General features: G+C 40.6%; 2 protein-coding genes across 2 annotated transcripts in view; one reads left to right on the forward strand and one right to left on the reverse strand.

The window, feature by feature from the left end:
- Positions 1-549: 549 nt before the first annotated feature.
- LOC114656179 (proteasome subunit alpha type-6-like) lies at positions 550-21,691 on the forward strand. Its single transcript, XM_028807630.2, has 7 exons — positions 550-1,066; positions 8,486-8,580; positions 9,652-9,733; positions 9,811-9,966; positions 15,849-16,027; positions 16,120-16,214; positions 21,546-21,691. The coding sequence occupies exons 1-7, from the start codon at positions 991-993 to the stop codon at positions 21,601-21,603; spliced, it is 741 nt and encodes a 246-aa protein (XP_028663463.1). The 5' UTR covers positions 550-990; the 3' UTR covers positions 21,604-21,691.
- Positions 21,692-21,788: 97 nt separating this feature from the next.
- Positions 21,789-27,145, reverse strand: part of nfkbib (nuclear factor of kappa light polypeptide gene enhancer in B-cells inhibitor, beta) — a 59,669-nt gene continuing 54,312 nt past the window's right edge. Inside the window, exons 4-6 of the mRNA XM_051932292.1 lie at positions 24,821-24,909; positions 22,985-23,236; positions 21,789-22,830 (exon numbers count right to left, since the gene is read on the reverse strand). Of these exons, the coding sequence (XP_051788252.1) occupies positions 22,786-22,830; positions 22,985-23,236; positions 24,821-24,909 (386 nt within the window). The 3' untranslated portion in view covers positions 21,789-22,785. The remainder of the gene's footprint in view (positions 22,831-22,984; positions 23,237-24,820; positions 24,910-27,145) is intronic.

Below are 27,145 nucleotides of genomic sequence, written 5' to 3' on the forward strand. Positions count from 1 at the left end.
CCTAACTATACAAGATCGTGTTGTGCAATGTTTAATGAATCACGGGACACTACAATCTACTCATCTGTTTTCACACCCACTACATCCAGGTCCTATACAGGCAGCGAACAATCCAGGATAGAGCCCCCTAACCAGAAGGCTAAAATATAATATCCATCCATTTTCTAAACGTGCTACAGCCTGGGCAGGGTTGTAAAGAGGAGATTGGAACCTATCCCAGCATGCATCAAATACACGAGCAATTTAGCATCTCTTTTGGCTACAGGAATCAACCCACACGGTTACAGGATGAGCATGCAAACTCCACACAGGGAGGACCTGCAGCTTGAAACCTGCCTACTTTGTTGTGAGGCAGAAGCGTTACAACTGCGCCACCGTGCTGTCCTTAATATGATTCACCAAATCATACAATCATATTAGTTGTGTGGGGAATGCGTGGTATGTGCCGAACACTTTGTTCAGTTACATTATGCTGGTGGACACAGTGTTAAACGCCAATTTACTGAACTGCACTGACGGACAATTTGGGCATGGCATCCCACAAGTTACGTACGGAAAGAGAAACAAAGATTGCCAAATCCTTTTACGCTGAGTGGTGGTTTCCACGATAGCATTGGATGTATTTGGCTGATTCAGGATGACTCGTCCATATTCTAATAATAGCATCGCTCCTAAGGAATCTACTAAGTGATATAGTGTAAGTGATCTGCCCCGAAACAATACACTCACACAGAACAGAAAAGAAAGAAAGAAAGAAAGAAATGTCACTTCCGCGGTCTCCAGGGTACAGCCGCTCGACCAGCCGCCAAGTTCAGGTGCTGGCAGCTCTCGGGTCACCTGGCCACAGTCCCGCGATTTTTTGCACTGAAGTTCCAGTTAATACCGGGAATCCAGCGGGCACCCGCGTCAGCCAGCGTGTCGAAGCAACGAAGAGAAAGTGAAAGTGGAGCTCGTAAACTGCGTTGCCTGCTTTTCTCTCCACCCAGGACCATGTCGAGAGGCTCCAGCGCCGGTTTTGACCGGCACATCACCATTTTCTCTCCCGAAGGGAGGTTATACCAAGTAGGTGAGTGTCCGACAGGCCGGGAGTGCGTGTATGGGCGTGATGCCCAGATAGGAAGGGAAAGAAGCACGTCAGAAAAACTGCCAGTCATCTCAGTAGGGTGACGGAGACAATGGAAAGCAGCCTTGCTTGGGGCCATCAAGGCCGGCGACAGGAAAACTTGTGCGACTTTTGCCTATTTTCTCAACAGCTCCTGATAAACTTCTTAGCGGCTACGTATTAGCAGGCCAGTATTGCTTATTTTAGCATTTTGCAACGCTTGCCAATATCTCCCACCTTCTTTGGCCAGGTCTGTTTCCGTACATAAAATGTACGGTTGAGTAACTGCTGTTAGGTCTATCGTGACTCATCCACACGGTGAATGGTGCAGCAGCTTTATAACGTCTCGTATATAAACACCGACTGAAACCCCCGCCCTCCATTAGGTTTTATATCAACAATGAAACACAAGACCATTATTGCCAAAACAGACAGGGTAAAAGTTGTGTGAGCAAAGTTGCAAGTCCATGTGTAATAAGAAATGAAAGAGCAGATCTTCGGGAGTTCAGAATCGTTTGTGTTTGTCTCAGTTTGTAGTATGAGCTATTTTATACTCCTTGTTGTACCAATCTGTTCTTGCAAACAAAATAGCCCATCATGTCAGTTTCTTGATAGATCTACAGAAGTGCACTTGCTCATCTATTTCAAAGGAGCAGCATTGCATCATTTTTCTTTCCTTTTTAGCGTAATATTGCTTCAAGAAGAGCTGTGGTTTACTTACCACCAGTTTTGTACAATGTGTTCCTGTTTTAGCAAGAATTTTGCAGGCCATAAGAAGAATTATAAGCAGTGACAACAGTATAGTGTGTAGTGTAACCTTCTATGGGACAGAGGCATGGAATATAAAAGTGGATTTTGGAAGCATCGGCAAGAATACAAATAGGTGTTTGGACATTTCATTAGGCTTCACTAATTGATTTTTCATTGTATCTCCTGTTTGAGACTAGGTTTGCTGACAGAACAAAAGAGGAAGTGGTAGAAATGGCAGGAGCGGAAACATGATGCCAGAAAAACTGGGTCTGACACTTTGTAAAAGAGGACTCGCTTGTGAAATGAATTCCGAAATCAAGAACAAAAAATAGAGAAAGAGAGATAAGATTTGTCTTGAAGGTGGAGGATGGACACAAGACATACAGAGAGGCCCATAGAAGTGAAGAATGCTAGCTTTAATGCTCCAGACATTAATAATGATTTAATGTTTCTCTCAATTATAAACTGTTGTGTCTTTTATCTGTCCGTTTTCCTTAGTTTTTATTTTTTCTCTTGTTTATAAAGTGTGAGCCAGATGCATTAAGAAGCGCAGTGACATCACTACTATACTATACATTGAGTGACCATAGCTTCTCAGGCTAACCTTTTAACTAAAAAGGCCTGACAGTTTTTCCCAGGTTTGTTATTAGGCTGATCAGTGCAAGGTTGTGAGTTTTAATCCAGGCAAGGGGCCAAGCTGCACTGCACAAGGCACAACATTGTAACACTATTATACATTTTCATCTTTGGGAAAGATTTGTGCATGTTTTGACATTTATGAAATGCTGTGGACTTTTTACCACTAACTAATCCCTTAATGTCTCAGGAGATTTTCTGTAATAATTTTTAACATTTTGCAATCAGTGCAAAGATTGAATTAGGAAGCATTCAATATGGAATTAAGGGCAGTCCTGAATAATGTCAATCAATCTGTCAGTCAGCAATCCATTCTTTTTCAGAACTTGATTTATCCTGTGCAGACTTCACTGGGAAAAGGTTCATCATAGCAGTAGTCAGTTCAGTTTAGTTGCATTTAGAATGTATAAGCCAATTTTGGTAAAAACTAATTGTAAATATGTCATGTCATTTACTGACCCACTTAATCCAGACAAGGATTGTGGGCTGCCAGGAACCTATCCCAGCTAGCACAAGGCAAGAACAAACCCTGACCAGGGTGCCAGCCCTTTGCAGGGCAAACACCCAACACACACACACAGAGGCCAATTTAGCATCACCAATTCACCTAACCTACTTGTCTTTGGACAGTGCAGACATGGGGAGAACACGCAAACTCCACATAGGGAGGACATGGGACGCAAAACCTTATACCCTTACTGTAACTACCATGGCACATCTGTGCCACCCTATAAATATAATATGAAAACTAAATGTAACAGACACAAAAAATAAGTATCATACAATGTGTAAAGGACTATTCTGGAAACAAATAATGACAATTTCATTCAGATAGTGACAATTTCATTCAGATAGAAGACAACTCCATCATTTTAGACGAATTATTTATACCAAGGCAGCTGAAGTGCCTGCATAGACAGAAAAGTAAAAGAAAATTAAAACAGCGCAGTATTGTCAAATGAAAAAAAAGATTCTTGTTAACTAATTACAAAAATATAAGAGAGCATTTGAAGTTTCTCCTTGTAACAAATAAAGATCTATCTATCTATCTATCTATCTATCTATCTATCTATCTATCTATCTATCTATCTGTCTGTCTGTCTGTCTGTCTGTCTGTCTGTCTGTCTGTCTGTCTATCTAATTCAACAGCAACTCTAACAAAATTACAGTGGTGTGAAAAACTATTTGCCCCCTTCCTGATTTCTCATTCTTTTGCATGTTTGTCACACAAAATGTTTCTGATCATCAAACACATTTAACCATTAGTCAAAATATAACACAAGTAAACACAAAATGCAGTTTTTAAATGATGGTTTTTATTATTTAGGGAGAAAAAAAAATCCAAACCTACATGGCCCTGTGTGAAAAAGTAATTGCCCCCTTGTTAAAAAATAACCTAACTGTGGTGTATCACACCTGAGTTCAATTTCTGTAGCCACCCCCAGGCCTGATTACTGCCACACCTGTTTCAATCAAGAAATCACTTAAATAGGAGCTGCCTGACACAGAGAAGTAGACCAAAGCACCTCAAAAGCTAAACATCATGCCAAGCTCCAAAGAAATTCAGGAACAAATGAGAACAGAAGTAATTGAGATCTATCAGTCTGGTAAAGGTTATAAAGCCATTTCTAAAGCTTTGGGACTCCAGCGAACCACAGTGAGAGCCATTATCCACAAATGGCAAAAAACATGGAACAGTGGTGAACCTTCCCAGGAGTGGCCGGCCGACCAAAATTACCCCAAGAGCGCAGAGACGACTCATCCGAGAGGTCACAAAAGACCCCAGGACAACGTCTAAAGAACTGCAGGCCTCACTTGCCTCAATTAAGGTCAGTGTTCACGACTCCACCATAAGAAAGAGACTGGGCAAAAACGGCCTGCATGGCAGATTTCCAAGACGCAAACCACTGTTAAGCAAAAAGAACATTAGGGCTCGTCTCAATTTTGCTAAGAAACATCTCAATGATTGCCAAGACTTTTGGGAAAATACCTTGTGGACTGATGAGACAAAAGTTGAAGTTTTTGGAAGGCAAATGTCCCGTTACATCTGGCGTAAAAGGAACACAGCATTTCAGAAAAAGAACATCATACCAACAGTAAAATATGGTGGTGGTAGTGTGATGGTCTGGGGTTGTTTTGCTGCTTCAGGACCTGGAAGGCTTGCTGTGATAGATGGAACCATGAATTCTACTGTCTACCAAAAAATCCTGAAGGAGAATATCCGGCCATCTGTTTGTCAACTCAAGCTGAAGCGATCTTGGGTGCTGCAACAGGACAATGACCAAAAACACACCAGCAAATCCACCTCTGAATGGCTGAAGAAAAACAAAATGAAGACTTTGGAGTGGCCTAGTCAAAGTCCTGACCTGAATCCAATTGAGATGCTATGGCATGACCTTAAAAAGGCGGTTCATGCTAGAAAACCCTCAAATAAAGCTGAATTGCAACAATTTTGCAAAGATGAGTGGGCCAAAATTCCTCCAGAGCGCTGTAATAGACTCATTGCAAGTTATCGCAAACGCTTGATTGCAGTTATTGCTGCTAAGGGTGGCCCAACCAGTTATTAGGTTCAGGGGGCAATTACTTTTTCACACAGGGCCATGTAGGTTTGGATTTTTTTTTCTCCCTAAATAATAAAAACCACCATTTACAAACTGCATTTTATGTTTACTTGTGTTATATTTGACTAATGGTTAAATGTGTTTGATGATCAGAAACATTTTGTGTGACAAACATGCAAAAGAATAAGAAATCAGGAAGGGGGCAAATAGTTTTTCACACCACTGTATACTATACTAAAATAACGAGTCTTGTTTCTTTATTTAAAGGACTAGATGTGTTACCTGGCTTCTCCCAGGAAATTTCCTAAGAGACTGGGCCTTGGTTATAATGGTGTCAGTTAACTGGATATATCATAAGTACTATGTAACTGAGTACGATTCTGTACACAATATTTATTATTATTATTGTTATTTTTTTTACCACAACCTAATAATTCTAGGTTACCAGAGCTCCTAACTCTTGAACATGCTACATACAATGATGATTATGTAGTTAGGCGCCACCGTCAGTGGCAGCCTTTTCAGCAGCTCCATGTAGGACTTCATCTTCTTTATCTTTTTACCTGTTTCTCTATCTCTCTGATCACTCCTACCACTTTCTTTTATGTGGACTAATTTCCTGGACACTTTTTACTACTTGGACATGGATTTTTACACGCCAAGACTCGCCTATTTTTTATGTGAATTTCCCCTTGGGGATTAATAAAGTATCTATCTATCTATCTATCTATCTATCTATCTATCTATCTATCTATCTATCTGTCTGTCTGTCTGTCTGTCTGTCTGTCTGTCTGTCTGTCTGTCTGTCTGTCTGTCTGTCTGTCTGTCTGTCTGTCTGTCTACAATTGCCCATAACTGAAACACTTGTGTATGAGTTCAATTCATGCTTTTCACTTTACTGAGCTACAAAAACTTTAAACTTACCAAGACATTCTGTCACTTTCAGCTTGTGTTCTATCCAGGGCTTGAAGTTGGACAATTTGCTGAACCAACTCTTCCCTGTTTCTGCTTTGCGAATTGGAGCGACCTGACCTTCAAGGGGACACCTTAGTTCTCTGTAATATACATTGTATTTCATCACCAAGTGCCTGTAGTCCCAAACACTATTGTTCAGAGTATATGTATATACAGTAAGTGAGTTCAACAATCCATGGGGGACAACCCGAACAATCACCCCCATTTGAATTTGTATGTATTTTTTATTACATCTTTGAGCTTTGCCAAACTTTCTTTCTTCCACTTAGCTTCTGCCTGCGGCATTCATTTGCATAAAATGGTGGGCACATTTTTTTATACTGTATGTGAGAAGGAGATTTTAAAATTGGCTCTAAAGTTAATTGCAAGCCATTGAAATAGTTTAAAAATCTGGTTTATGGTCATACTAAGTTTTTGTAGAGTGGTAACTGGAGGACTCAAACAGCCTAACCATAAAGCACAGCTGTAGTCAATTGTGCTTGGGAACTGACCACCTTTTTTAGTTAGTAACTTTTGTACTTTATTTTGATAAAGGAAATATCCTTTTAAGAGAGAATTCTTTTTTGATGGTTTTCAACTTTTGTTTGTCCTGACTTTGTGGCAGTTTTGGCCTGTAGGGTGAAAAAATGGAATGACCACAAACCCAGTTAAAATAACAGAAATGCAGTAGATAACACCGGGTGGAAGTAAGTAATTCAAATGCTCAATAACAACAAAAACATATAAATCATAAATCTTTTTGTGCATGCTTAATACAATAAAGATCTCCAAATAACTGTATAGGGTGACTGGTCCACCTGTCCATGACAAGAACCTAAGAAGTACTTCTTCCTACCCTCCTCTCCTGTTTCCTATTGTTCCTCCTGCTATAATGTGAGCCTTGGTCTTCACTGTGCTACTGACTCCAAGCTCAGATGTTTAGTGACTGGAAAGTCTTTAAACCTCCTCCAGGAACTACTTCTGAACAGCCTCCCAGAATCATTTCTGGGGTCAGAATTGCCCCAATCTATTATAAAAGGACCAGGCAGTCTATCCAAGGCCTGCATAACATAAGTGACAGAAGTCAATATGTAAGGTAAGACTTGTGGTTGCACTCCACTTCCCTCAGTTATAAAGCTAATCTGTGTCAGGATGGTAGAACTATCAGTAACTTTACACAGACTATTCCTTTGTTTGTTTATCTTGTTGCTTTTCTGTTTCTTCTCTAAAGTACCCCAACCACATTCTATTTTTTTTAACATTTCTGATCCAACCTTTATGGAAAACTGTGTTACAACACACTGAATTCCATTAAGCAGGAATATAAGTGGATGGATGAACTAGAATTGACATACCAACTTTTCTTAATGTGTTTAGTTGCATTTATTTCAAATGTCTTAACACTCCAGGGTCAATACAGCTCCATTTTCACATAAAAAGTGTTTAGTATTTGTATAAAAAAATCATGGCAGTAATCGAAGTTAGTTATTCAGTAGACAGAAAGGAGCAGTTAATATACTGAAGAATGCATGAAGTGCTTTTCCCTTGAGTAGGTGTAAATTTAAACAAAAAAGAGTAATGCTGGGTCAGTTAGTAACTATTTCTTGACAGTGCATTTTTGATTTTATACATTTTTGCCCTGACATGGACTGGTCTCCATGTTCTACATTGCTTTTGATGCCATGGTGATAGTCCCTAGTTTCAAGTGAGTGTAACTGAATTACCGCAGCAGATATATAATGCTTTTAATATTATGTAATGAAAAAGCAGAAAAATACAAGTAGGGAACCAGGAAAATGGTGCTTATAGTAACTAGTTACATTTGTGTTGAATACACTACATTTTAAGTGGCAAATTGTCAGTTTGCCCATCTGCATGATTTGTACTGTTCTCCTACAATATTACCATAAAAATGAGTTTACACACCTTGAGTGCATTGTAGTAAGGACCAAATGTAGTGAAAGTATCTGTTTACTTAAATACTAGTATTTAGACAGCTAAAAAGATTACTTTAACAAATTAGTGTTTAGACCTGCCCAAATAGGCATAGCGGTAGTAAAATTAGACAGGAAACTGCTTTACATCAATTTACTGTACATTCTCTTGGCAGCAGTGTCCTAATGTTGTCATATTTATCATATTTTAGAAAGTGTACTGGTACCAACATTTGTTTTGATGCAGACTGGAATTGTGACAAAGTCAAGGCCTGGATTGGAACTGTGATTGAACATGTACAATAAGTGGAAATGAGGTGGTATAGTTGTGAAATAGACCTAGACTGACTGTGTGATTTGGAATATAACCAACACTTTAACAGTAAATGGGTTTAGGGATACAGTTTGTACTGTTGTTCATTAATCAGAGGCTTTCTTTCTTGATTCTTTCATTGCTAACTCTCATACTTAACTCTTTATAATCTGAAATGTTTAAAATTTTACCCAAAATAACATGTTCAGTTTTGATTCTTTTCTTTTTTCTTTAGAATATGCCTTCAAAGCCATTACTCAGAGTGGCCTGACAACAGTGGCTGTGCGTGGAAAAGACTGTGTTGTGGCTGTGACGCAGAAAAAAGTTCCGGTAATGTTGAATAGATGCTGTGAGAGTGCAAATGTGAGGATTATGGTTATAGGCCTATCCAAAGCAGAACACAGCAAAGATTCCAGGATTAAGGAATGTAGACTTGTAGTTCCAAGTTTCCAAAGCGAGTCTCCATTGCTAGGGTCTAGGTGTTTTCTGCTTATGCCCGCCCTTAAACTGGCGTTGCACCCAACCCTATATCTCATCTTGCACGGGTTGTGCCCACACATCTGGCTCAACATTGCTGTTTCAGCTGAGCCTGGCTAGGTTATATGGGTTGCTTGACCACCAGGTGCTCGCCAGCAGATGCCACCACAAGACCTGGATCTAGAAGTGGGTTCCAGTAACCCTATAACAGGCAGGCTACACTGTTTTTTTATCATGTACCTGCATTGTGAACCTAATGGAGACCCTACCAGGAGCACAAAGCTCCAGATGACCTAGCTGTGAGCATTTGCTCATGAGCATGAAATGACTGGGATGAGGATCAGCACCTCCAAGTATGAGGTTAGGATTCTCTCTCAGAAAAGAGTGGATTGATCTCTCCAGGTGAGGGAGGAAAAAGTGGCCTTATTGGAAGAGTTCAGGTGTCTCGGGATCTTGTTCATGAGTGATGGAAAAAGTTGAGCATGAGATTGACATGCAGATTGGAGCAGTGGCAGCAGGATATCCCCTCTGGACAGCTCCCCCTTGGACTGTTTAAGTCATGTCACACTGGGCATTGACCCTGCAGTAGAACCAGGGCATGATGGAGGGATTATATCTCTTGGCTGGCTTGGGAAAGCCAGGGAATTCCTCAGGAACAGCTTGAATCTATAGCTGGGGGAAAGGAAAGTCTGAGCTGACCTGCTTGGCCTCAACCCTCACTAGGAAAAGTGGCTGAGAAGATAAAATAATGATGAGATGTGACTTATACTAAGAAATGGACTGAAGGGAATGGGACGGGCCCTGACTAGAACACATTACTGCAGGACTGTCAAAAGAAGCAATCTTATTGCCAATTAGAGAGACTTTCAGGTGAGTGTGAACTTTAGACAGAATAATCACAAAATTTTGTTTCTTTCTATGTAGGACAAGCTGCTGGACCCAAGCACACTCACCAACATGTTTCAGCTCACCAGCCGCATTGGTTGTGTAATGACTGGGATGACAGGTGAGGAGTATATCACAGTGCCAGAGGAGAATGTCTGCATTCAGCCACTTGCCTAAACCTGTTCTCTTTTTTTCTAGCTGACAGCCGCTCCCAGGTACAGAGAGCTCGATATGAAGCTGCAGAGTTTAAATACAAATATGGATATGAGATTCCAGCTGACATACTCTGCAAGCGCATGGCCGACATTTCACAAGTTTATACACAGAATGCCGAAATGAGGCCACTGGGTTGCAGTAAGTGGGTATTTTCCTGGTGTGAATGAAACTGTGCCACTTGAAGTGTTCAGTTAAAAAAACAATGAAGTATGGGTGTTAGAAACAATTGGAATTAGCAAACATCTCATCAACTTTCAAGTGCTAGCTGCATTGAGTTAACAGCTAACATTTTAATTTGAGAAAACAGCAATGCTGTGATAAAACAAACTTTCTGGTTTTAGTAAACTGTTAAGTACAGTTTTTTTGTGAAATAGCTTAGTTATTGAATGCTTAAAATTGTTTTAAACAATAATGTAATAATAATTCTTTGCATTTATATAGCGCTTTTCTCACTACTCAAAGCGCTCAGCAATTGCAGGTTAAGGGCCTTGCTTAAGGGCCCAACAGAGCAGAATCTCTATTGGCATTTACGGGATTCGAACCGGCAACCTTCCGATTGCCAGTGCAGATCCCTAGCCTCAGAGCCACCACTCCGGAAGGACACCACTGCAGGAAGGACTTGTAAATTTACTGGAAAAGAGTGTTCATCCAAGTTATTTGGGATTTCTGGTTTGTTAAGACAAGGTTCAAGTGATAAGACAAATAATATATTTCATGAAGGACAGTAACACTGTTAATTGTGTTTATGGATTTTTTTTTTCTTATAGACTAACAATCTCTACTTTTTCTGAAATTACATCTTTCATTATAATGTTGTATAGAGTCCAATAGAGTACAATCACCTGTTTGAAATCACATCATTATTTCATTTTTTTACCTTATTATTGACCGTAATTTGCCCCTGTTCCAACTATTTTGGAATGTGTTGAGGCCTGAAGTGCAAGAATGGATGAATATTAACAAATAAAATGAATGAAGTCAGTCAGTCATTGTCCAACCTGCTATATCCTAACACAGTGTCATGGGGGTCTGCTGGAGCCAATCCCAGCATGCAAGGCAGGAACAAACCCCGGGCAGGGCGCCAGCCCACCGCAGGGAATACACACACCAAGAACAATTTAGGACTGCCAATACACCTAACCTGCATGCCTTTGGACTGTGGGAGGAAACCCACGCAGACACGAGGAGAACATACAAACTCCATGCAGGGAGGACCCAGGAAGCGAACCCAGGTCTCCTTACTGCAAGGCAGCAGTGCTACCACTGCACCACCTATGCATGAAGTTGACCAGACAAAACATGAAGTATCTTGGGTTCCTACTGTCTGCAATGAAATAAAAATCAAAGTACATTTAACAATGACTGTGTTTTTTATTCACATTTTCCATACCATCCTAACTTTCTGATTTTGGGTTGTAAATGTAAACATTTTCTTATCAACATGACCTAATTTGTGATAATGTAAAATCTGACATAAATACATGGAACAAGATACTTTACACCACTATTTGTTTAGAATAAATTAGGCAGACATAATGTCATAATGTCACTTGAGTCCAGTTTTGGTCATGAATGAAGCATGTGGGAGTGGAGCAGTTTACAAAAACAAGAAAACTTTGGATAGTATTTTTTAGGAAGTGGAATGTTTCATTTGTATCAGAAGCCATAACAGGCATTAATAAGGTGGTGCTATTAAATTGACTCGACTAAGTATTTCATATTACCAACTTTAACTGGTCATGCCTAACCTTTTCCTTAAAAATAGCAACAGTTTTCAACTAAATTTTCTGTCAGTTGCCAGCTTTATTTTACTTTTAACATAGCACTTACTCTGCGGAGGGCTGGCACCGTGCTCGGGGTTTGTTCCTGCCTTGCGCCCAGGGCTGACTGGGATTGGCTCCAGCAGACCCCCGTGACTCTGTGTTAGGATATAGCGGGTTGGATAATGCATGGATGGATAGCACTTGCTATGCAGTAGCAGTTACATGCAGATGTGTATTCTACACTCTTCTTGCATTGTATTTTAAATCCAGTGTTTCTTATAATGTGATATGGGGCTGCTGTGTGCTGATGGGTTTAGCCTTCAACACTGCATGATCAGCTTGGTGCAAACTGAAAAAATGTATACAGTTTTATTGACCATCTTTTTCCACACTATTTGAAATTATGATAGATTAAGGGATGGGAATAAAGGTGGTCTTTGGAGGCACATTAATATGCATTACTAGTATAGCAAATAATAAATTTAGTTGACCCCTAAAGAGTAAAGGAAAGAGTAAAATAAAGTATATAAAAAAAGTATATAAAAAAGTAAAATGATTTTATTTACTTTAGTTATAAATGTACTAAAAAGCAAAAAATACAGTTTTCTTTAACCACAATTTTTGTGGTTATATGTGACTAAATAAAACTGTAGGGCGCATATAAATTAATTGATTCAAACAATTTTTGAAAGTTGTTTAGTCACATATAACCGTAAAAATTGTGGTTAAAGAAAAAATTATTTTATGTTTTCTAGTGCATTTATAACTAAAGTAAATAAAATCACTCTACTTAAAAAAAATGTTTTATATATTTTAAATTTTACTTTTTAGTTTTTGAGTATTTTGCAGGACGGCACGGTGGCGCAGTGGGTAGCGCTGCTGCCTCGCAGTTGTGAGACCTGGAGACCTGGGTTTGCTTCCCGGGTCCTCCCTGCGTGGAGTTTGCATGTTCTCCCCGTGTCTGCGTGGGTTTCCTCCGGGCGCTCCGGTTTCCTCCCACAGTCCAAAGACATGCTGGTTAGGTGGATTGGCGATACTAAATTGGCCCTAGTGTGTGCTTGGTGTGTGGGTGTGTTTGTGTGTGTCCTGCGGTGGGTTGGCACCCTGCCTTGTGCCCTGTGTTGGCTGGGATTGGCTCCAGCAGACCCCCGTGACCCTGTGTTCGGATTCAGCGGGTTGGAAAATGGATGGATGAGTATTTTGCAAATCATTTTTCTTAAATCATTTTTCACGAATGGGAAGCTTCTTTAAAAGTATTACATAATATATCTTCTTTGCAGAATTATTTGAATACTAAAAAGAATTATATTTTGGTGTCTAATTTTCTGTTCGTATGGGATTAGCACTCTGTCGCTGCAAAAAAAAAATATCAATGACAGAACGACAAGCTTAGCTCACAGTGATCATTAAGGCTACTCCTTCGCAAGAGTAAACAAGTAAAGTCGGCATGCATATTTACCCACTCCACTCACTGGAAGAGGCAAGCAGGGGCAATCCGATGCGTCTCTCACTTGTATGCTCCTATATCTCACTATATTTTCTCTCCATCATTGTTGTGTGTGTGCGTTAACTGGAATCACATAACCATTAATTTCGGAGAAATTGCTTACGTAATTGCATAGGTTTTGACTGATTATTGTACTGTCATCAATACTGAACACGTATGCAAAATTTGAAGAAATTTGCTTTGCCAAAAGTGGGTTTAAAATCAGTTGCAAGATTTGACCCAGACAAACAGACAGAGGAGTCAAGTTAAATAAAATCATTTAATAATAATAAAAACAATGCACCTACAAGCTAGCTTGAATCATATTATACAGTAGTCTTTTTGTAAGCAATTGCAGTGACATTTTTTTCTTAAATACAAGGTTTACGTTATCTGCAAAACACTTAGAAATTATGTAATTGAAATACTTTGGTATTATCTTTTTAGAAGTGCATTTAACTGAATATACGTCAGCACATCATTTTTCTTTCTTGTTTACTCAGTTCATGTTACAGAGCAGCAGTGGGCAAAGAAATAAATTGTCCCTAGATGAGATGGCAGTTCAGTGCATGGCATTGAACTGATTATATGTACCTAAATACTGTATGTTTGTCATTGTGGTATGCATTATATGAAATTAGACTTTTGTCATCATTTGGGAATCATTTAAGATATTTCTAACAATAGATGTAGTCACATTTCTTAAGTATGCTTAACGGATGTGCTTATCATGAAGTCATTAGACCAAAAAAGTGCATTTTAAATTAATAATGGAATTTTGGAATACATTAATATATGTGTGCTAAGTGGGCATTCTGATTGAGTTTGTAGCAAGACAGGCTATGACATCAGCTCTCAGAAGAACCAAGTCTCAACGTCAAATAAAGTAGGTGTGCATAAAAATGGTGCAAAGTGAAACATAGTGTTTATCTTTTAATTTGACTAAAATTCATCAAGTGCTGTCAACGGCTTCATCAGCAGATTTTGATGTTTTTTGCTGCAATGTTGTAATATAACATTGCTATGCAATTCACATACATAAATTGTTTGTACTTCTTCCAGGTCTGATTACTACCCTTATGTTTTATGTAGATACACAAAGCCCTTTTATTTTCTTTCCTTGTTCAGTTTTTCAATTTAAATTTTACTATTTATTTTTTTTTTTAATGATATACTGATTTTCATTCCATATCCGTATATGTGGGTGTGTGTATGAGTGTGACCTATAATGGACTAAAACCCTTTCCATGGCTGGTTCCTATCTAGTGCCTGTTGCTGCCAGGATTGCTTATCCCTCACCCCCAAACTATGTGAAAGGGGTGTAACAGTATTGTTATGTACGGTTATTCCCAGATGTTTTGGTTTTTAAGTGAAACAATCTTATTCAAGTCATTGCTCATACTTCATTAACACGAAAATCTGTGTCCTGTAACATATAGATGTAATTTTAAACTACAATAAATCTTTCATATTCAGGATATATAGTTTTATTATTACAACTATAGCAAAACTGCTAGGGCAGTATTTATAATAAACTTTCTTATAATTCTCCGCTGTATGTATAGACCAGATATGGCCAAAACATTCAGCTCAGTCAGTACACCTTTTGATCCAACATAAATATGAAATGTACAAGTACAAATCTGTCAATTATATTTTTTTCAGTGATGTGTTCATAAATGATGTTACATGTGTATGAATTTGAAAGACGGCTGCCATGACACAGTTTCCATCATACACTACACATCGTTAATATCTTAGCACATGAATTCATCATTGCAGAATCAACTCAGTTATTCAAAAAGCTTACCAATATAGGAAAAAATGTAGGATTACATTTATTCTGTAATCAGTAAGCTGGCTACTTTTTGCGGACTAAAATCGTATAAACCCCCTTGCATTGCAGCTTTTGTGTTTTCAGCAGTAAGGATTGTTGAATATTATGTATTTATTTTTATTTGCTGTGGCTCGTGGCACTTACTGCAGTAGAACCAATGAACCCTTGAAGGACCTGAAGTACTTACCATTAAACACCAAGCAATCAAAGCTAAACAATTTAAAGTATCCTTTTTTACATTAGAAAAACAAAATTCTAAAATTTTCAAAATAACCGTCCAAAAAACACGTCTGTGAGACAGTGTTACTTAAGGAGAGAAGTAAACTTACAAAAATCTCTTTTAAAGTATGGGAATGGTTTCTTGGTATGGTTTCACCAATGCTGGCTACAAATTTTCTTTAACAAATGGGTAAGGGTGGAGTAGTTCACTTCAAGACCTCTCACATCCAATATGTTAAATGATGAACAAAGTTCAGCTTTTATTTTATGTAAGTGCAACAATGTTCTTTTTAAACTGTGGAAAAGAAATCAGGTTATTTTTGTAACCTCTACAAGGTTTTTAGAAAATTGCTCTCTTTTTTCCCCATGCTAATGCTGAATCTGTTTTATGGTTCCCTGTAATAAAAGGAAAGAAAAGCCCAAATTAGGCACACTGTCCTTGAAGATATAATTTAGCTGCCATCATTTAGTGCTAACTGAACACTTATCTGTCACTGCTAAATTGTAGCAGCTGCCAGCAGTAGATCTTCAACAGCAGGCAATTCACTCTTAAAATGAGACCTTCATAGACTGAAACGGCATACAGTCTCATGGCCATTGTTCTGACAGAAATGCACATTTGTTGTATTTGGCTTTAAGTGAAGGTAACCAGATGACGTTTTGGAATTATTGTACATGTTGACAGTATGTAACACATGATTGTCTTGTTCTGTAGGTATGATTCTCCTAGCTATTGATAACGAGGTTGGTCCTATGCTTCTGAAGTGTGACCCAGCTGGCTACTACTGTGGGTACAAGGCGACTAGTGTAGGTGTGAAGCAGACTGAAGCCAATAGCTATCTTGAGAAGAAAATTCGCAAAAAAATGAATTTGACCTTTAATACCACAGTTGAGGTAAATCTCAGTGGGCTGCCCAGCAACACAGTTAACATCAGTCCAGCTTAGTCCTTTTATTTCTGTTAACTTCTCTTTTTGTTTCATTGTAGTTTGCAATAATGTGCCTGTCTTCTGTCCTTTCACTGGACTTTAAGTCAAGCGAGATTGAAGTTGCTGTCGTCACTAGAGACAAACCAAAATTCAGGTAATCATGGCTCAACCAAGCTTTATCTTGTGTTCTGCTTCCCCTCCTTGTTTATTCAGCACAATAAACTTTAATCTTTCTTTTTGTATTTGTCAGACATACTCACTTTCTTTTATGTTATTCATATTGATCATTTTTGCAAGATCTCATATTGTGTCTGCATTTCACCTTTTCTCTATCTAATCCCATTTTACTTTACCAGCAATAACGCTATCCACATAACAGATAACTGACTTGCCTAAGTGCTTCAGTGGCCAGTGGTGAATCACCAGCCTGTTGATCTCTGACTGTTGCCCTACCCTACTGCCAGTCTTCAACTTTACTTAGGTTCAGTGGTGGCTGGTGAAAAAACTTTGGGCAGGGGCACAGTTTTTGGGGGGACAAACAGAAGCAGCACTAGCCTATTATAAAGTGCCTTTCACATCTCTCTCCCTCTCTCTCCCTCTCTGGTCATTCTACATGATTGTAATAATAAATAATAATAATAATTCATTACATTTATATAGTGCTTTTCTCAGTACTCAAAGTGCTATCCACACAGGGAGGAACCGGGAAGCGAACCTACAATCTTCCACAGTCTCCTTACTGCAAAGCAGCAACACTACCACTGCGCCACCTGTGAGGTGGGTTCGCGTCCCAGTTCCTCCCTGTGTGGATAGCGCTTTGAGTACTGAGAAAAGCGCTATATAAATGTAATGAATTATTATTATTATTACATGCTCTCGTGGTCCTCATCATAGTGCCAATGCACATCTTGGCCTATCCAGTACCAAACCCATGGGACAAATCCAGGCTAAAATGTGTCATACACTTTACCACCATGCTGCCCAATCTGATGCCAGCTTTCCCATTTCTACTGTGCTTCAGAACTTCAGTCTGTGATATCCATAGTCCCCTTGTTCTTCCCATAACATGTCCTATAGATGTAGAAAGGAACAGGTGTGTCTGCCACCCAAATTTCATACTACACCAGTCTCTAAATTGCCCAATCATCTACCAACTCGCCCAGTTCCCCCTCTCTGCCAAAACTCACACCATAATGTCCACACACCCCCATAATCTTCCAATAATGTGCACTTTGTCTGCATATAACACATCCATAGCATAAGTCCAATCCAAATCTTATTCTGCCTTTGCTAACAAGAGTGCTCAGTCTGTGGCCATTTCAACTGTATGCCATAAAGCCACATCATACAATCATTAGTCCTAATTTTTCTCAAGTCTTGCATCCCAGTTTATCATTTACTACACCGACAGAGTCATTCACATCCTAATTTTATTCTACATTTGCTGCCAATCTGCCCAGTCCTATGCAAGGTTGCTAGGCGTACCTTACATGGGCACAAATTCACATTGTAAGATCCATAGACCCTGTCTTGTACTACACCCACAGGATAAGCCCAACCTAAATCTTATTCTGCCTTTACGATCAGGATACCTATGTTTCCTTGAACATAAATTTTGCCCTCCTTTCCTCCAAGCCTGAAAATTTCTCAATTACTTTCAAATTAAATCGAGTCATTTCACTTAGCCTGCCAAAAAAAAATGCCTCTTACTATGGTCTATATCAGTGATTCCCAACTTTTTTTTTTGTAGTGGCATACTTTTTGTAACTAAAAGGCACACCACTATCTTACTAACCAGATACATTCTGTATTTTACATGTGCTCAACCATTCGAAGAGGTGGGATTACCAGAGAAGCCGGTAAAAAAGCAGCTCTGAGACCTGCATTCACAGACACAGCACTTAGTGATCACTTTGGTGGCATCTCCAAGCTGCTCCACTCTTAGGCCTGCCCCTCTCTGCCTCAGAGGCAACTCATATGCCCACTATCCTCTAGCACTGTGAGGCCCGCTGGCGACCACATACCCAGGGCAGAAGGACTCTAGCAGCCTAGACATGCATCTGAAATGCTCTAAGTCATAGGTTCCCAACCTTTTTTGGGTCAGAGCCCACTTTTTCAAAGAGTGATTCGATAGCACCCCCTCTTGGGTGAACCATACTATACTATATATTTAAAAACAAGGATATATTTTAAAATTATTTTATTAGAAGATATTAACAATATTGGTATATTGCTCAAAGTATGATTAAAAAAATATATATTATTAAAAAAATTAATATAATATTACTAGTGAAAGGGCTGAGCTTGGTGTGATGACACTTAATTTTTCGATGTTTGGTGCCATTTTTGTCATCAGCAATCTTAAATTGCTACATTCCACTATTGACAATTTGTTTCTTTTCTTTGTTAATAGATTGTTGACCATGCTAAATTCTCTTTTGGCTAAATATGATGATGGAAGACTTGTAGATTGTCTAATTTGTGTTGCCATCAGGGAAAAGTAGTGTTTCTTCCCAATGAAAAGGCGTATCCATGAGATTTGTTGTTGTTTGGTGAAAGTGAAATCCACATACGCGAGCAGCAGAGATGCAAAGTGGATGGTGTGTAGTGCAGGCTGGGGGGTTGGCGAGCAAAGCGAGCAGCCCCCTAGTTTTTCATATGTAGCTCCATGTAAGTTTTCCTTTGAATGTGATCTATAGGTACCACACTGTAATTTTAGATTTACACTTGCTTTGAAGGAATTCCGAAACAACCTGGTATTGATAAAAAACTTCTCACATATTTATAGCAATGTTCAATGAACCTGTCAAAACATGCATAGATTCGGCCCTCTGCACGTGTGTTAATCTTGTAAGGACTTGCATGATCTGAAATTTGTAAATATAATGTACCAATACCTACTATTTAATACGGACGGGTCTTTCTTAATGGACATTTAGAATAATTGGTTGAAACATGAGTTTGATGATTTTTAGTATTAATCAAACTTTTCAGCACGTTCTTGCGAGTATTGCCCAAGGGGGCGGCGGCTGGTCCTCAACACCTCCTTAATATGTCTTCGACCAGAAATGCCCCCTTAGATTTCATCAGCACCAACCCCTGTTGGGAACCTTGGCTCGAAGTGATGTGTCCGCAACATAGAGATCACAGAGCTGTTTTTATGCCAGCTTCTCCAGGTAGTCCTGTCCTCCTCAGACAAGTCATGACCACCCAAGAAGGTTGTCTTTCTCAGGTTCAGGCCCAGTATGCTACACTATTATTTCCACTGCACACCTGGGCAGCTCTCATGGCGCACCACTGTGCCGCTCCACATTGGTTGATAAACACGGCTCTAGATGACTGTGGCTACTTTCATGCTGCTTGCATTTTTCAGAAAGATGTTTTAGGTCTCGTACCCCCGTTGTTGTTCACAACGCTTCAACACTTTGAAACAGCAAACAGGGAAAGCAAAAAAAAAAAAAAGACACTACTCCATTTGTCATAAGAGCAGGAAGAAGTTTGTATGTTAGTTCGTCCTCAATCACTTGCCTGCTGCTGAATTCTTAAGTCAGGTTGGTCTGCTCCAAGCTCTTTTATCTTCTTTTTTCGTCAAGTGAAAAACTAATGAAGGGGTATTTAATTAAAAAAATAACCAGATTTTCTTTGATTTCTGAAGTTTCACTTGAAGTTCCCATCTCTGTGAAGTCGCACTCACTCATCTGTAGTTACATTAATGGCGGGTATGAACAATTGAGGTGAACTTGAAATAGTGTGTTGACGACTGTCCAATCACATTAGATTAAAAAAAAAAACCTACACTAACTCGCTGCCAATAAATGTGGGATCTGAACGCAACTAAGTAAAGGGCAGCCTCAGGTTACCTGCTTGCCAAAAGATTAAACACTGACATACACTCTGATTTGGCCAGTGTCCTTCACTCAAGAAATATACTGTAGGTATTCACACAGAAATGAAACAAATACAAGTCAGAACCAATTTTTAGTGGATATTGACATGCTCTGACACCAAGCACATCGTGCAAATAAATTTATTTCATGGTTCGCTTGTTGTGTGGGTGTGTTTGTGTGTGTCCTGCGGTGGGTTGGCACCCTGCCTGGGATTGGTTCCTGCCTTGTGCCCTGTGTTGGCTGGGATTGGCTCCAGCAGACCCCCGTGACCCTGTGTTCGGATTCAGCGGGTTGGAAAATGGATGGATGGATGATTATTTTGCATTACCTAATTATTTTGAGTAGAGTTTTTAAAATATTTGGGAGGTTGGCACCAGAGCTCCCCACGTTACAAACCGCCATTGCTCAGGATATTCTCTTGTATTGTGGCATTCCTTATATCATTTTTTCCAGTTCCAGTTCAGTATATCATGTACAAGTGATCTTTGTGGGTGAGAAAACTTACATAATTTGGAATGTTTTAAAAAAATTAAATCTTTTAACTAGTACAGTACCATTGATAATTGGGTGTTTCATATTAAATAAAAATCTGTTAAACAACATCATGTGAGAGAGAAAAACAGATGTGTTACGAAGAGCGTACAAAGTGCCAGGGCAAAGGAAAAAATATTAAATTAATTTTCTGAATATACCTTTTTGATTGAAAGTGTCAACAGCAAACTGTTGAAGATCCCAGGAACATCGTTACAAGGCAAGAGTGAAAAGTGGAATCTCCAATTCACCTAACATGCCAGTCAAAACAATCTCCATTAGTGCAGATTGAGAAGGTAGGAGTGTGTTTGAGCTGTGAGGTAGTTGGCTCATTAAAGTGATGCAGAAGAAACCAAATAGCAACACTTTGTTCCATGGTTTGCGCTGTTGAGCTCAAGTTCTTTCCTCAGTTGTCAACTGTTTTAGACCTACAGCAACTCAGGCAAGGAACCAAAGTTTTGGTTGTTTCAGCTTTAGTGCACACAGTGGTTATGGTGGCCTTGAGGCAGAATGATCATCTTCAGCAGAAGTTGCCAACTGTGAGGCAAGCAACATTAGTATTTTCCCTATCTTTACAGATTCAATTAAATAAACCAGGCTGCAAAATTACCGTAGTTATCTTAGTCATCCCGGATGGGCCGTAGGTGCTGAAGAACTCTTTGATGCTTCACTTCTTGCTTTCCTGTTAGCTACTTTTTTGTCAGTCATGATTCAAATGGAATCTTCCTTTGTATGAACTTGTCTCAGATTTTACTCATCATTTTGTCACCTTTGAAAGGATAAACATGCTTCTCATACACTAGTGGAACAATTCAACACAAATATATTTATAAACATTTCTGACTGGTGCTTTTTTAATTTTTCTGAAACTGTTCACAAATTACAAATGTGACAAGTGGTAGTGAAAACACTGTATACTGCAGTATAAGAAACAAGTCTTTCAACTTCTTTTTCAGATTACTAAATTTAAGTTTTCACAAGTACTCTTAAGAACTAGAAAAGGCTAAACCAACCTTTATCTTCATGTAAAGACTCTAATGCATCAAAATCTTTTTTTTCCTCTCTAGGATACTGACTGAAGCTGAAATTGAACGTCAATTGGTGGCGATTGCTGAACGGGAATAGAGATTCTGTCATTTCCAAATTATTCCTCGCAGACACCCAGCATACCTGACTACAAATAAAACAATACAATAATAGTGCTTTTTTTAAACTTTTATGGTTGCATCTTTCTTTGCAAGACAAACTTTAACAGTTTGACAAGATTGTTTAAGACAGAACTGGACAAATCACTAAAAACGGCACACTGCTCTAGACAGTAAACAGATTTATTAAGTACTTCATTCTGGGTACAGACAATTCACATCAGTGAGCTCCTAGTAACATGTCTGGCCCTACAAACACTACACTGGCCCCCGTCCTCACAATTTTTAAATACTTTGCTGCCTTCCAAAGTACAAGTCTCTGCCTCATTACAATATTTGCCGCCAGCCAACTGCAAAGGATGTACAAATGAATCATGAGAACACTAGCTGACATTTTTAAGCAGCATTAAGCTTAAAAGATAGTAGCTGCACAAGTATGGTTTTCATAAAACTGGCAAAAAAAGACAAGATCTTCAAAATCGTGAAATAATTACATTAAGTGGCATTACAAAAATACACTGAGTCAACTGGACAATACAGCCAATCCACCAGATCGATAATCAGCTTCAAGGGGCTGCAGGAATCCTAGGCTTCTCCAAAATGGAATAATGGTAACCCATTATGTTGTCCAGTGATCCAGCCATCCACGGTGTCACTCTCCAGGGGGGTGGTAGTGCTTTCCCTTCAGGCGACATGTAGTTCAGGTCCAGCACAGACAGCTACTGCATATGCCACAATATTATGCCCAGGAGGGCTGCATTTACGCAAAATTCTAAAAACATGGAGTACAGACATTAACATGTACAGCGAACAATTTTGACCTTTATATATACATACTGTGAGATATCCCTTGAGGTCAAGGAATCACAATAAATTAGGCATGCGGTTACTCCACAACTCCTCGGGCACAGATGCAGAGCAGCCAATGAACTGCAAGCCACAGTGATATAATTCCTGGTAGCACCCAGTAGCACATGGCACCACCTAATACTACAGTGTCCTCAGTCAATACACTTGCCACTAGGCTATTGTGGTAGACCACATCCTCTCCTCTTCTAAATTTAGTCCTGAACCCCATAACACATAAAAAAAACATCATTTCCAGCGTCTGGATATTGGCAAGATCTGGAGAGTCAATGGGGCCATTTTACAGAAGTCTCTTCTACACAACGGGATGTCCATTAATGACCAGATCATCAAATTCCTCCTGTAATTCAAGAAGACTTGTGTTAGCATCACGCATGGTAAAATCTAGCTTCACTCCCTTCACTGCACGTAATTCCCGCTGGGTTACAAGGTTTTTTTTTACAGAGCTTACTCTTTTTTGACTCAATTTATTCTATCACATTCTCCCTACTCACCTCCTCTTCCTCATCTGACTGCTCAGATTCATCTTCATCCCAGACAAGTTCAGGTTCTGGCTCCAGAGCTCCATGCTCCCTCAGGATCGTGCGTATTAGTTCGCTGGGTCTGTAGAGGGCACTATACAGTGGCGTATAACCAGAATACATGGTTGCATTCACATTTGCCCCTTGATTGAGCAGCAGCTTCACAAGTTCAGCACTCTGTACCTCCACAGCCAAATGCAGACCAGTGCGGCCACAGCTCAAGTCCTGCAGAGATACAACAGAGTAGGAATTAGGAATGTCTCATCTAGGTTGACTTTGGCTTTGACAAGTTGTTCATCTGAGGCCGCTTAAGTTAGAATTATTTTAACAAGTGTTCCAGCACCCCATTTCACATGGAAAAACTTAACCTGGTCATCATTCAAGTATATGAGATCATTAACACATTAAGAAATCAAAATTTAATATTTACAATATTTTCCGCAGTATCAGGCTGTTAATATATTCACATTATTTTCAATTTAGATGAAAGCAATTTTGAGAAATGAAGTATAAAAAAAAGAACAACAAAACAGAGCCATAGGTTTGAAATGAGTTGTAATTTCAGCCTGCCATTAAAAGTAGAAGTACACTGACTTTAATGCTAAATGTGCTCCCGTTCTTCTTTTTAAACAAATAATTTATATACCCAATATTCAATAAATAAGCAGACTATCAGGAACACATGTACAGATGCTTATCCATGCAAACCTCTCATCAGCCTCTCATGGAGCTTCAGCTGATGTTCACATCAAACAGTAGAATGGGGAGGAAACGTGAGCTCTGTGACTTTGACCATGGCATGACTGTTGATGCTAAATAGGCTGGTTTGAGTATTTCTGGAACGGCTGATCTCCTGGGATATCCACCCTCAGCAGCCTCTAGAGTTTACTTAGAATGGTGAGAAAAACAAACATCTAATGAGCGGCAGTGGTGCAGAAGGAAATGCTGCGTTGATGAGCGAGGTCAGAGGAGAACGGCCGGGCTGGTTTGAGTTGACAGAAAGGCTATATAGTAACTCAGATTACCATTCTGTATAACTGTGGTGAGCAGAAAAGCATCTCAGAATGCACAACACGTTGAACCATAAGGCAGATGGGCTACAACGGCAGAAGACCACGTCAGGTTCCACTCGAGTCAGCCCAGAACAGAAAGCTGCAGTGTGTACAGGCTCACCAAAGCTGGGCAGATATGACCCTATTATTTCATGGTCACAATTTATCCAGTTTCTAATAGCTACTCCAGCATGATAATGCACCATGTGACAAAGCAAAGGTGGCCTTCCCAGTCACTGGGTCTGCATCCAACAGAACACCTTAGGGATATGGTAGGACAGGAGATTCACAACATGAATATGCAGCTGGCAAATGTGCGGATATCACATGATGCAATCATTTCAGCATGAATGAGAATCTCCAAAGAATGTTTTCAACATTTAGTGGAATCCATGCCAGAAAGAATTGAGGCTGTTTGGAGAGTAAAAGGAGACCCTACTCAGTATTAGTATAGTGTTCCTAATAATTTGCTTAGTAAATGTCTAGTTCTAAGGACGTGAGTAGCGTTGCAAGGTTGCATTTGACCCTGAGCTTATTTGTCTACTCAAAGCAAAAGCATTTGTGTCTTAGTTTTTATCAATAAGAAAAATATACAACTGTGTGGCGCAGTGCCCATGCAGAATTAAACTGGACCCTACTATTGTTCCCTCCAGGTTTATAAAAGCAATATACAGCCCCCACGTTCTGTCTATATTTGGGCCACAAAACATTTCTTTTTCGCAGAGATTGATTTTATAGAACGCTATCCCATACTCACCTTCACATTGCTATCAGCCCCAGCAGACAGAAGCATCGTCACCGTGTTTATGTCCTTTCTCTGTATGGCAATATGCAATGGCGTGAAGCCTGCGAAGACACAATATGGCAAACTCTTTAACCGTCTCTGGAAAGGCCACCACCAAAGCACAATGCTCTTCCGTTATGATAAATGTAAGATTTTCCACACCTAATACTGCCAATGCATAATTACAGTTTGGTGAGAATAAACATCTGTACCCTGAAATGTATGACATACTATGCATATAAGGAAGCCTTCAAAGAGTTGTGAGTATGTCCTTTATAGAGAAGAAAATAAACAAATGTCAAGAAAGTACACACTTATTTGCTTCCACAAAATCACATTTTCAAGCCATTTTTATTTTCTTGAGTGCAACTAACAGAATGCATCATCCCAATGTGCTTTAAATCAGAGTTGTGCCAATAATGGACTTTTTAAATGTTGATTATTGTAAGACCTCTCCTTGAACCACCACCTTATCATGGTGGAGGGGTTTGTGTGTCCCAATGATCCTAGGAGCTCTGTTGTCCGGGGCTTTATGCCCCTGGTAGGGCCACCCAAGGCAAACTGGTCCTAGGTGAGGGATGAGACAAACAGCGGTTCAACAAACCTCCAATGATGAATCAAAACTTTGGACGATGTTTTTACTTGACCGGACGCGGGTCACTGGGGCCCCCCTCTGGAGCCAGGCCTGGAGGTGGGGCTCGATGGCGAGCGCCTGGTGGCCGGGCCTGCACCCATGGGGCTCAGCCAGGCACAGCCCGAAGAGATAATGTGGGTCATGGGAGGGGCCAAGGAGGTTGGGTGGTGGCCGAAGGCGGGGACCTTGGCGGTCTGATCCTCGGCTACAGAAACTGGCTCTTGGGACGTGGAATGTCACCTCGCTGAAAGGGAAGGAGCCTGAGCTAGTGCGCGAGGTTGAGAGGTTCTGGCTAGATATAGTCGGGCTCACCTCGACGCACAGCTTGGACTCTGGAACCAATCTCCTTGAGAGGGGCTGGACTCTCTACCACTCTGGAGTTGCCCCCAGTGAGAGGCGCCGAGCGGGTGTGGGCATACTTATTGCCCCCTGACTTGGAGCCTGTTCATTGGGGTTTACCCCGGTGGACGAGAGCGTTGCCTCCCTCCGCCTTCGGGTGGGGGGACGGGTCCTAACTGTTGTTTGTGCGTATGCGCCGAACAGCAGTTTGGAGTACCCACCCTTTTTGGAGTCCCTGGAGGGGGTGCTAGAGGGCATACCTTCTGGAGACTCCCTCGTTCTGCTGGGAGACTTCAATGCTCACGTGGGCAATGACAGTGAGACCTGGAAGGGCGTGATTGGGAGGAATGGCCCCCCCGATCTGAACCCGAGCAGTGTTTTGTTATTGGACTTCTGTGCTCATCACGGATTGTCCATAACGAACACCATGTTCAAGCATAGGGGTGTTCATATGTGCACTTGGCACCCAGACACCCTAGGCCTCAGTTCGATGATCGACTTTGTGGTTGTGTCGTCGGACTTGCGGCCACATGTCTTGGACACTCGGGTGAAGACAGGGGCGGAGCTCTCAACTGATCACCACCTGGTGGTGAGTTGGCTTCGATGGTGGGGGAGGATGCCGGTCAGGTCTGGTAGGCCCAAACGTGTTGTGAGGGTCTGATGGGAATGTCTGGCAGAGTCCCCTGTCAGAAGTAGCTTCAACTCCCACCTCCGGCAGAACTTCGACCACATCCCGAGGGAGGTGGGGGATATTGAGTAGAATTGGCCATGTTCCATGCCTCTATTGTTGAGGTGGCTGACTGGAGCTGTGGCCGTAAGATGGTTGGTGCCTGTCGTGGTGGCAAACCCTGAACCCGTTGGTGGACACCAGCGGTGAGGGATGCCGTCAAGCTGAAGAAGGAGTCCTGCACGACCTTTTTTGTCCTATGGGACTCTAGAGGCAGCTGATAGGTACCGGCAGGCCAAGCGGAATGCGGCTTTCGTGGTTGCTGAGGCAAAAACTCGGGCGTGGGAGGAGTTTGGGGAGGCCATGGAGAATGACTTTCGGACGGCTTCGAGGAGATTCTGGTCCACTGTCCGGCGTCTCAGGAGGGGGAAGCAGTGCAGTGTCAACACTGTATATGGTGGGGATGGTGCATTGCTGACCTTGACTCGGGACGTTGTGGGTCGGTGGGGGGAGTACTTCGAAGACCTCCTCAATCCCACTAACATGCCTTCCAATGAGGAAGCAGAGCCTGGGGACTCAGAGGTGGGCTCCCCCATCTCTGGAACGGAGGTCACCGAGGTGGTCAAAAAACTCCCTGGTGGCAGGGCCCCGGGGGTGA

Source organism: Erpetoichthys calabaricus, chromosome 1, assembly GCF_900747795.2.
Source record: "Erpetoichthys calabaricus chromosome 1, fErpCal1.3, whole genome shotgun sequence".
Lineage (NCBI taxonomy): Eukaryota > Metazoa > Chordata > Cladistia > Polypteriformes > Polypteridae > Erpetoichthys > Erpetoichthys calabaricus.